At 35.0% G+C, this 11,880-nt stretch overlaps 1 protein-coding gene across 1 annotated transcript; it reads right to left on the bottom strand.

Annotated features, from left to right (window-relative positions):
• Positions 1-784: 784 nt before the first annotated feature.
• LOC133177055 (zinc metalloproteinase nas-6-like) lies at positions 785-6,234 on the bottom strand. Its single transcript, XM_061312146.1, has 12 exons — positions 6,178-6,234; positions 5,623-5,635; positions 5,464-5,496; positions 5,311-5,357; positions 4,958-5,036; positions 4,544-4,682; positions 4,284-4,459; positions 3,582-3,890; positions 3,120-3,140; positions 2,886-3,023; positions 1,140-1,387; positions 785-914 (listed from the first exon to the last, which is right to left on the bottom strand). The coding sequence occupies exons 1-12, from the start codon at positions 6,232-6,234 to the stop codon at positions 831-833; spliced, it is 1,344 nt and encodes a 447-aa protein (XP_061168130.1). The 3' UTR covers positions 785-830.
• Between the last annotated feature and the right edge of the window lie 5,646 nt (positions 6,235-11,880).

Raw genomic sequence — 11,880 nt, 5'->3', positions numbered from 1 at the left:
TGTTCAATGCTACCATCTCATTTTTGACAAAATAAAATGTTTCACAAAATTTATATATTGTATAAATGTAAGATTAAAACGCCAGTCGTGTTTTTAATAAAAAATTCATAGTATAAATAGCTCGTCTAAAATTTTAAGTTATGATTACATGAAGTCAATCAAAAGAGAGAACATTGTAAATGGAGGGTGGAAGAGGATGTTGTAAAAAGTTGGGAGAAGGGGTTGGAGAGAAGATGTGAGAGGTTGGGAGGGGAGAGAAAGTAAGACAGTGAGTTGGGAGGGTTTCCCTTGTTCAACTCTACGTCAACCTTATCAAAGCCAAAAATAAATACGTGTATTTGTGCAGTGTGAAAATATCGTGACAAAGGATCTTCACATTTTCTTATCATTCTGACCTTGTATCGATTTTGTGCTACATGAATTCTTATCATAATGTATATTTCACCAAAAGGCATGATGATGTCGGATATACATAATTTAATCATGAAAACTATTATGAAACTAATGCATAATTATAATATTCTGTCAATGTTTTCATTTGAGACCGTCAATTTGATGCTTAGAATTTTCAGGAATTCCTCAATTTGTTAGTGATAAAATATACTGAGACTTTATATGATACTTTCATATATAACTGTCAACAAGTATTTGACTGAAGAAATTTGATTTGCTAGGGCGATATTCTTTTGCAGTTTTCTCGATTATTTCATTTATAATTTCATGGAACTTTTTAAAACATTTTACTAGAGTTTTGGAGAACAAAAAAAAAAAAAAAGGCTGAAAATCCTTTTAAATGTTTACCTTTAATTATCATACATTTATTACAAGATTCAGCAATGATTCGGTGTCACTGATAAATCGTCAATAGCAATATCACTATGGTAACCATTTCCAGTGTGTCCTTCGATTTCAAACTACAACAATACGTATTTTATAATAAATAAGATTCTTCCAAATAATCATGTTGAATAGCGCAGGCTGTCATACTGATATAAATTTCACAACTCGGACCAAAATTATACCTGTTATGATTTTAAAAATGGATAAGTGAGATTTTTGAAGTGCTATAATAAATTAAGATACTAGTAAATTATGATTTTTGACGGAAAAATTTCGGAACATCTCGGATGAGGACCTACCTGGAATGAGGAAGCATGTACGTTGATACTCAACCTCATATGGAGCCATCTGTTACCATGATCACCTGTATATCTCTTCATCGTGTAAACACGTCCGTGTTGAACAATGTTGAATTGTAAATACCCAGTCTGTTGTCCATACATGTGAAAGTAAACACTGAAGCAATATTGTCCACCAGGGAACACTGGTGAGTCTAACTTGGCTGTTTTCTGAAGATGGCTGCTGGCCTCGAGGTATAAATAGTGTCCTGACAGGAAATAGACAAGATACTTACAGATTCTCTTTTTATTACTTTGAAGTGTAAGCAAACTAATATCATTAACGAGGTTCTGAGATTTTTAGCTCACCTGAGCCGAAGGCTCAAGTGAGCTTTTCTGATCACATTTTGTCCGTCGTCCGTCTGTCCGTCTGTCTGTCTGTCAGTCCGTCCGTCTGTAAACTTTTCACATTTTTGACTTCTTCTCAAGAACCACTGGGCCAATTTTGACCAAACTTGGTACAAAGCATCCTTGGGTGAAGGGGAATTTAAATTGTTAAAATGAAGGGCCAAGTCCCCTCACAAGGGGAGATAATCAAGAGAAGACAAAAATAGGGTGGGGTCATTAAAAAATCTTCTTCTCAAGAACCACAGGGCCAGTAAAGCTGAAACTTATATGGAAGCATCCTGGGGTAGTGTAGATTCTAAATTGTTCAAATCATGACCCCCGGGGGTAGGGCGGGGCCACAATGTGGAATCAATGTTTTACATAGAAATATATAGGAAAAATCTTTAAAAATCTTCTCAAGAACCACTGGGCCAGAAAAGCTGAAATTTATGTGGAAGCATCCTGGGGTAGTGTAGATTTTAAATTGTTCAAATCATGACCCCCGGGGGTAGGGCGGGGCCACAAGAGGGAGTCCAAGTTGTACATTGAAATTAATAAGAAAAATCTTTTAAAATTCTTCTTCTCAAGAACCACTTGGCCAGAAAAGCTGAAAATTATGTGGAATCATCCTGGGGTAATGTAGATTCTAAATTTTTCAAATCATGACCCCGGGGGTAGGGCGGGGCCACAATAGGGAATCCAAGTTTTGCATTGAAATATATAGGAAAAATCTTTAAAAATCTTCTTCTCAAGAACCACTGAGCCAGAAAAGCTGAAACTTATGTGGAATCATCCTTGGGTAGTGTAGATTCTAAATTGTTAAAATCATGACCCCCGGGGATGGGGCGGGGGCCACAATAGGGAATCCAAGTTTTACATTGAAATATATAGGAAAAATCTTTAAAAATCTTCTTCTCAAGAACCACTGAGCCAGAAAAGCTGAATCTTATGTGGAAGCATCCTGGGATAGTGTAGATTCTAAATTGTTCAAATCATGACCCCGGGGGTAGGGCGGGGCCACAATAGGGAAACATTGAAATATATAGGAAAAATCTTTAAAAATCTTCTCAAGAACCACTGGACCAGAAAAACTGAAACTTATGTGGAAGCATCCTGGGGTAGTGTAGATTCTAAATTGTTCAAATCATGACCCCCGGGGTAGGGCGGGGCCACAATAGGTATTACAAGGGGGAAGTCTGGTAATGAACAGCATGGCCAAAGTTACTCAGGTGAGCGATGTGGCCCATGGGCCTCTTGTTTCAGTATGATTCTCTTTATTCAGAGTGCTTGTGGGTATTAAGACAAGCAAATAGGCAGTCTTGGAGTGTAATAATTTCCTTCTAACTATACATACAGAGAGAGAGAGAGAGAGAGATCTACCAGATGTGCTTCCGTAGTGATCAACACTTGGGCCTGTGTTTGCACTTGGTGTACGCCCATGTCCATCTGTCCAGTCAAGGTTATCTGTTCTGGATTGGGTCCACCCACAAAGTCCATGGTCGAAAGTACATGTTGAAGCTACAAAGGAAAACCCCAGTCATTTTTAAACAATCTGATGAAAAAATGTATATACACGATACTTTATAATTGTGTAAACTAGGATTGAAAACATACCTTGATTTGATGGGAAGGTATCTGAAAGGGAGGAGAAAATTTGTTCAATTTATGTTTTCATACCTTGCAGCTAAAGATAGATTGTTGACAAATACCAGGAATAATATAGACATTTAAGTTTTTAACCTACTTATTAATAAATGATTATTAAAACTTTAATAAAATAATTAAATTATAAACTTATCTTATAAATTTTTTTATATGTATTTTGAATGCCAAAATATGATTACTATGTATTTTACAGTGTAATTAAAATTATTGAGAACTATTTTTAAAGAAATCGTACTTCTAAGAAAACTAAAATACATCCAATTTCAATATTATTCAAACAATTCTAATATGGCTATATAGAGAAAATCTGGATAAGTGAATCAAGTCCCTCAAAGACATGACATTTCATGTTTTACATGGAATTACATGCACATATATTATTCTACAATCTTGATAAATTGCAAAACTTACGTGAAGTAGCTGTTACGTGATGAATTGTGACATGAGGAGGGGAGGTAGCTCCTGTCACTGCTCCACCTGGTGGTGACCCTGGTCTGGGAATACAACCGTAACGAATCTGAATTTCCTTGGCATCGATGTCGCTCAATCGAACACGTTGACCGATCGTCACGCCGGGCTGCAAAGTCTCAATTGTGACTTGTCGTCTGTTGACGGCGAAAGCATAGGCGCTGTAGTGCATCACGGATCCATAGTCGTAAGGTTCGTTCAACATATCTAATTTGGGTCCTACCTGGTATTTATCGAAGTTTCTTTCGTGACCTTAAAGTTCAATAAGTTTTGTATATATATATATATATATATATATATATATATATATATATACCTTGATCTATTATGACGTCACAATGAACTTTTGCTTTTGGACGTTACCAGATAATCTACCTGACATTTGTATAACTGCCTGAAGAGCCTATCATGGCGAAAGCGCTTGCAGAAAATATTTTGTGATTTTTTGGATTTTTATTTTTAATACCGGTATATATATATATATATATATATATATATATATATATATATATATATATATATATATATATATATATATATGAGAGGAAAACTATGCATGCTAACAATAATACTGTAGTCATTCTAAAGCTTTTTGCAAGCTCAAAGTGTTCTTTCTACAGTTTGTCCATCTATCCTCATACAGACCAGGTTGAATGTTGTCAAAATGGATTTTGACGTAGCTATCTCTGTCAGCTCTACTCTGTTCGTGCCAGAAACCGAGAGCATGTAAAATTTCATGCATCACAGTTCCTTTCCTCAGGCATCCTGTTCCCAGAGTTACGTCAGAACGTCTGCCATGGTAACCAACAGGTGTATGACATCTTAATAAAGAAAAGTAAGTTTAAGTTAAAATACCCCTCAGATTGTCAGTGGAAAATTTATTCTGTAAATATGTATTGCCATACCCAGATCCATATGTAAACTGGATGTAGGCACGTTCGCTTCCCCTTGGCTGAAAGTCGATGCATTTCCTACCATTAACCATGGTCTTATCCATAATCTCCTGCATGGCAGCTTTAAACACCTGAACATGTGATGGAATCGCTGAAAATAAATGTTTTGACGATCACTTGCGATCTCATACCAATTTTTTGAATATTTTTTAAGCAAAGAAATGAAATTTCAGCTATTTTATTCTGAGTAACATCGATATAAGCCACTGGTCCTGTTTTCATTCTATTGTGGAAATAGAATGGACATAAACCCGTGGCTTGCGATGATGCGGTCTCGGGAAACTACATGTATCTTCCACTTTACATGCTTGTGTCCACTAAAATTATATACATCAATAATTTTAATATAGACTGGATTTTTTTTACCTGCATGATGAGAATCGATCGTATAGTGAACCACTCCATGTGGCCACAGGTATCTAGTATCACCTATAGCATTTCTTAACTGTAAAATCAAAGTTGATGCATTTCTAAGTATGTTAGGATGTCAACATTGGAGAAAGGTAAGGATGAAATATTTTAGAAGTCAATTCTGTTCTATTCGAATCTTCAAAATATAAATTACACATTACTACAGTATATCGTATATTATTATCAGGGAATTTTGAGGTTGAATTATGAAAGGCTATCATCTAAATTAGCGTAAAATCTCCATACTTTAACTTTACAATACCTGTATTTGCAAAAAAATTACTATGTTAGCAGGAAGGGAAACTCACATTTGATTCTTGTTCAGGTTGTAATTCAATGTCGCCCTCAAATAAGCCTGGAAGGCAAAATAAATGATGTCGAAAAAGATAAAACATTTCTTTTGTTTATGGATTGTTTGTTAGTTTGTTTTAAATTTTCACAATTATTTAAGCGATTCAAACCTGGATTTTCTTCTGGATAATCAGGATCAAAGCCTAAGAAGTGGAAAGGAAATAGTTACTGTCTTGCTTTCTACTTAAAGTAAATGACATTTAACATATAATGTACATGTATGTATATGAAAAGTGTATTGACATGAAAGATGATAAATTAAGACTTACCAACAGGAACTTCCTTAAAAATACAAGTACATATTACATGATTTTTTTTCTATTTATATCTACATCATTATTTTCACCCCCATGCAATAAAAAAAGTACGTCGTGTTTTAAAGACGACAATTGATAATAGATGAAATAGGTAAATAAATTATTAGTTTTTCCAACCCCAATTATTTATATGTTTGATTTGTTTTGTTTTGTTTGTTTGTTTGTTTGTTGTTTTTTTCATTATGGTAAAGGAAATTCGTGAAATAATATTTGAGGAACAATCTTAGAATATAGTATTCAAGCAAAGTTATTTGGTTGTTAGTCTTTGACCTCTATAAAATAAACCAGTAAATATTTTTGCGAAAATAAATTTTCTGAAACTGTTGAAATCTTCATTTGGTGCTAATGTTAATGATATTAGAATTTACAAAATTTACCAAATTCAACTTTGAGTTTTAAAAGGAGTAGAATTTATATAAGTATATATAAAGAAAATCCTTATAGAAAGTTCGATTTGAATTGAATGTTTAATTTTAATAAAAGTTAATATTTCCATGAAGCACTTACTGGTTGTGGTCTGGCGTTAACCAGCGTAATCAGGATTGCTACTAGCGACAACTGCATACTTGTGTGGGATTTGACCAAGTGGTAAATAATTTAGTGCACTCTGAATGATATGCAATTGTATGGAAACCCTCTTGTGTGTGGGATTTTTTTTTTTTTGCAGATGTATACATAACTTTGAGTGTATGATTATTTTTACTATATTATGTATGATTGGGTTTCCTATGGGACTATTTGGTACTTTGGAGTTTTCAGAATGCAATTTTCAATACAATAAAAAAAATCAAAGAAAAATAGATAGTATTATCTATTTGTTTCTTTGAGTTATTTGAGTATTGAATAAATAATTCTTAAATCATTTCTAGGTTAGTCAACGTATTCAGATGTTAGATAATAATCCTTAAGAATTTCTTGAATAAACCGCATATTTAATAGTTGTATCTTTTTCATTTTTTTTTTTTTTTTTTGCGAGAAAATTTGAATTGTAGTGTGTTTATCATTTTGGCTCATTCATCAAATAAAGGTTTAATTTTACTTGACAATTAACTGTATACACATTAGAGCTATATCATAAATGAAAATGTATACTGCATGCATTGGGAATTTTACCACAGATGAAGTATCTAGACTGCCATGTATTTGGGATATAAAGAATTTAAAGTTTATTGAGGGAAGAATTCTAGAACTTCAGATTCATTGCAAAAAAGAGAGTTAAAGATATGCTGGATAAAGATATAACCTATCTCAATGATAGTTTTGTTTGGATGAGATCTAGGCAGAGTGTCCATCTTTATTACAAAGGCATGATTACGTTTCCGTACTGCTCTGTACATGTATGTGCATATAGAATATTCTACAATGTAGGTCGTGGGACAAAAACGATGACCTTTCTCTTCTTATGAAAGAAAAAAAAAATAAAAAGGATCAGGAAGCTTTTTCATAATTTTGGTTACAAAGCGAAAAGAGAAGAAAAATTGATCTGCCGGTTGATCTTATTAATGGAATTGGTTCCATTTTGTTTTTGTTTTTGTTTTTTACTAACCTCTGTAGGAAGCATGTTAACTTATTTACTTTTAAAGAGTAAATTAAAAAAAAAATACTACACATAGTAGCATTGAACAGAAAGCTCAAGATAACACAATGATATCATATAGCTAAGGGTCATTTGACGTGGGCGCCTGAATGAGGCAGAGGCTTTAGGGGACAGATTATTTTGCCTTTCCCATGTGTCCAGGGGGAACCCTGAAAGGTGAGGGGGCAAAAGCCTGACCTGTCGGATTTTAAAAATTATATAATACATTGTATCCGTTTTCTAATCACCTGGAGCAAGTTCCATTCCATTCTATCGTTGTATTCGATTGTCTGTAATTGTTCATCCACTTATATAATATATAAGATCTAAAGCATTAGTATTCAAAATTGTGGTTATCAACATATAGAAGGCTTTCCTTTGTAAAACATTCCTCGCTCCCTATCCCCGGAAAATAGGCTCTAAAGTAGGAATTCCCCCACGGAAAATGAATCTAGAGTAGGATTTCTCCTACGGAAATCCCATACCAGATTCAATTTTCCGGGGGAAACCGTACTCTGTGTAATAATTATAAATCCAATGAAATATCATGCCTTTACTTATATATGGGGGGGGGGGGGGGGGGTGACGACGCATTGTTACAAGTGTCCCTTCTATAATTTTCCAACAGGTGCTTTCGCAATAGACAGTCTTAATAAAACTTCACAGAAAAAGTAATCAAAAAGTCTAGTTGTGCCTTCAACATTTAAAATTTTCATAAAAATGGCGACCAGTTCCTTTGATACATACATGTACGAAGTATGAAAATTGTTAATTTCAAATCTAATATTTTTAGTAACTGCCCAACCAATTCTTTTGAAGCATTAAAGTTTTATTCTTTTCTTCTCCTTAAACTCTTGTGAAAAAAAACATTATAGTACAATATAATTGGTTGGACAACTTTTTAACTGTAGTTATTGAAGTTTAAAGGAGGAATTTTATTTTTAATGGATTTTTTCCGATCAAAGCATAAATTAGGAGGTGCACAATAGCACTATGTTATAAAGATTCTTTGAAAGTCTCATTAAATTTTATTCAGTGGTATAGGAGGAGTTGCGGATAAGAGATGGGTATCCCGATAATTATAGAAAGAATGTTAATGTCCATGTTTTACAATGGAAAGCCTGAAATATGTGTCTGATCAAAAAGTACATTAGGAGATCAAAATGGCACTATGTAACAAAGATTCTGTGAAAGTCTCATCAAATTTTATTCAATGGTAAAGGAAGAGTTGTGGATAAGAAATGATTATCCTCGATTTTATAGAAAGAATGGCAGTGTACATTTTTTTTTTTGGGGGGGGGGGGGGGGAGGGGGGCTATGGGAAACCCGAAATATGTGTCCGATCAAAAAAATTAAAATAAAAGGTGCACAATGGCATTATGTTATAAAGATTCTGTGAAAGCCTCAATAAATTTTATTTAGTGGTATAGGAGGAGTTGCGAATAAGAGATGGGTACCGAAAGCGTACGGAAGGACAGATGAACCGTGGTACAAACGGACGGTCGGACACCCCAATCACTACTCACTCCCCGCTTTTCAAGCAGGGAATATAATAAAAACCGGTCAATGTTTAAGAATTCGAATTTTACAAAACGTTAAGAGAGTATTTGCTTTCTGCTTCAGTCAAATCCAATATTGCACCGCTGGATTCGAGGGGACATACTTATGCTCGAAATCAAAGTTGCTTGTATTTTTATACCCACGGTTTAAAAGCGGGGGGGGGGGGGGTATAGTGATGGGAGTGTCCGTCCGTTACGTTTTGGGGAACCCATTTCTTATCTTCAACTCCTCTTATAGCACTGAATAATATTTAATGAGACTTTCAACTAAACTTACATAGTGCCATTTTCCACCACTTATTTTTTATATTTTGATCGGGCGCTTAATTCGGGTTTCCCTTAACAAAGACACTGTCATTCTTTCTATAATATTGGGGTACCCATCTCTTATCTGCAACTCCTTCTATACCACCATACTGCTTCTATACTGTGCGGGGGTATCATTTTGTGAGTTCAGTGCTCACAGCACCAGGCTCCGGGGCCATAAAACTTAGATGAACTCACTTTTGATCTCAGTCTCACTTTTCCACTATATATTCCTTTTATAAAAGTGAGACTGAGATCAAAAGTGAGCTCATCTAAGTTTTATGGCCCCGAAGCCTGTAGTCTACTCTGGATTAGCTATGTAGATTACAGAATTTTAGAATGGTTGATATAACCCCATCCCTCCCACAAGCATGATTTATGTTAAAATATTGGAATCACTAAACGTCCGAATTCTGTCTGTGGACTTTTTTGTCCATGGATTATAAACAAACCTTTTCAATATTTTTCCCCAGACGTAACTTAGTAATTACACATCATCGGAACATGTACTCCTGTAATAAATACAACTTTGAAACGGGCGAAGGTTGAAGCTTGGGACCAGGGGCCTGTTCAACAGAGAGAACTTCGCGAGCGCTCACCAAAATTCCTTATCCCTTCAACAGAAATGTTCGCGAGCGCTCGCTCTGTTGAACAGGCCTCTGAAGTGTGTCTTGATCCTGTACGAAGTTGATTCAGAAAAGCGCGAACTTTTTAAATATTTCATAAAACACCCAACCAAAATTATAATTTTTTACACATTGCTGTGAAATAATATTTTCGATCATTTGGAAAATATAAAAAGGTTGTAAAGTCATGCAAGTGGAAATGGTATTTAAAGGGTGTTAAATGTCGACGGTCGGCACATCGCAATTTTTGACTTTTAAAAATAGCATTGTCAGCGAGGTTTTCTTTATAACCAGATTGAAATATAATGAAATATAATGTAACCAAAAAAGAAAAAAAAAAACAACTCTATACTCTGGAGTTTTGATGTGTGGAAATTCATTAATTGACATCATAAATGATAAATATATTTCGTTATATGCACATACATGTGATATTGCCAATGTCATTGGCGACGTCGGGTAATGCGGCGCACCAAATTATCATTCTACATGAAAAGAGAAAAATACTTGCTGTGGCCTTCAATTCCAGATTTAGATATGCCGACGGCATATTATCAATTAACAATAGTTACTTCCATTAATATATCGACTCGATATATCCCAGTGAACTTGAAATAAAAGATACCAGAGTCTGACACATTTATTTCATATTTGGATATTTTACTAGAAAAAGACGTTAATGGTGACCTAAGACAAAACTTTATTTTATACACAAAATAAAACAAGGTTTAAGAGTACAGTTGGTTTAATATCTAACATTTTAGTAATTCAAACAAGCATTCTGAGAGTATTGCATTAGCAATACTAGTCCCCTACCGGCAAGTGTAATCTGGTTCCCGTTAAGAATTGAAAATGTCATAATTCCCTCAAAAATCAATGAAGCTGAACGAAATGCAAACTTGATCTATAACTAATCAAGGTAAAGTCACATACCAAAAATCAGCTCAACATCTGAAAGCGTGTAGAAGAAAATTGCGGAAAACCCTTAAAAATTGAAAAGGCCATAATTCCGTCAAAAATCAATGAAGCGGAACGAAATGCAAACTTGATCTGTAACTCCTCAAGATACATTTACATAACAAAAATCAGCTCAATATCTGCAAGCGTTTAGGAAAACCAAGTGGGACAGACTGACAGACAGACAGACGGACAGCTAGACAGGCGGACGGACGGACAGACTCAGAGGAAACCTATAACACTTGAACACATTAAAAACTAAGGAAGAAAATTGTACATTCTCAATTACTCGTATTTTGGCAGTCAGAGGGCTACTCATTACTTTCTCTACCTTTCATTCCTAAACCTAAAGCAACCACTAAATATCCCAGGAAAGCAAAATGTCTTGGGCTGATCCGCAACTTCCCTTATTTATGCAGAAATATACCCTTATCACCTGCATATGGAGTTTATGTCTCCCAGTTGATTCGATATGCAAGAGCATGCTCTACGTTAGAACAATTTCTAAAACGAGGCAAGCTATTGACAAGTTGATAAAACAAGGATATCAACAGTCTCGCTTGAAGTCTATAGTCGATACAATGACCTTGTCAGCAAATGCAATCTATCATTAAGTCGAATACTGACTGACGTTTTCCATACTTTTTGTTAGGCCATTACTTGCACACTGAATAAGGATTTTCCCGTTTGCCCGATCATGACAAGGAGCGCTCGTCGGGTGTGACCGGTCGATAGGGGATGCTTACTCCTCCATGGCACCCGATCACGCCTCTGATGCCCTTAGAGGCCCGTGTTTGCTCTGCTCCCGATTTCTATTGTTTCATTGGATTTCTGACCATGAATACTTTTCATTATCTCCATCTTTCAGTACTGTGTTGAGCGGGGTGTGACTACTGTCCATAAGAGAAAAGAGATGACCAGAAGATACAGACCAAGTTCGAATTTGGTCATGGCCTGATGATTGTCAGAGTTATCCCTCCTGAACTTAGAAAAAAAAAAATAAGAAATTTTCAGTTTCTGCTCTTTTGTAGAGATGTATGTATGCAGGTATTTTACTAGAAAATACAGGTCAAGTTCGAATTTGGTCATGGTCCGATGATTTTTGACAGAGTTATCAGTCTTGAACTTAGAAAAAAATAAGAAATTTTCAGTTTCCGCTCTCTAACTTTTGTAGGGATGTATGTAT

Source organism: Saccostrea echinata, unplaced genomic scaffold, assembly GCF_033153115.1.
Source record: "Saccostrea echinata isolate AGI-Se365-2 ecotype Australia unplaced genomic scaffold, CSIRO_AGI_Sech_v1 ptg000086l, whole genome shotgun sequence".
Classification (NCBI taxonomy): Eukaryota; Metazoa; Mollusca; class Bivalvia; order Ostreida; family Ostreidae; genus Saccostrea; species Saccostrea echinata.
Note: the sequence above shows the minus strand (reverse complement) of the source record. Positions and strands in the feature narration are given on the sequence as shown.

What these genes read in the sequence shown, in the direction of transcription:
- LOC133177055 (XM_061312146.1), bottom strand. Translation starts at nt 6,234, where the DNA reads ATGCAGTTGTCGCTAGTAGCAATCCTGATTACGCTGGTTAACGCCAGA. An exon ending in TCACGTAACAGCTACTTCAC is followed by an intron (nt 3,141 to 3,581) that starts GTAAGTTTTGCA and finishes CCTCCCTTTCAG; the next exon opens with ATACCTTCCCATCAAATCAA. An exon ending in TACATGCTTCCTCATTCCAG is followed by an intron (nt 915 to 1,139) that starts GTAGGTCCTCAT and finishes GTATTGTTGTAG; the next exon opens with TTTGAAATCGAAGGACACAC.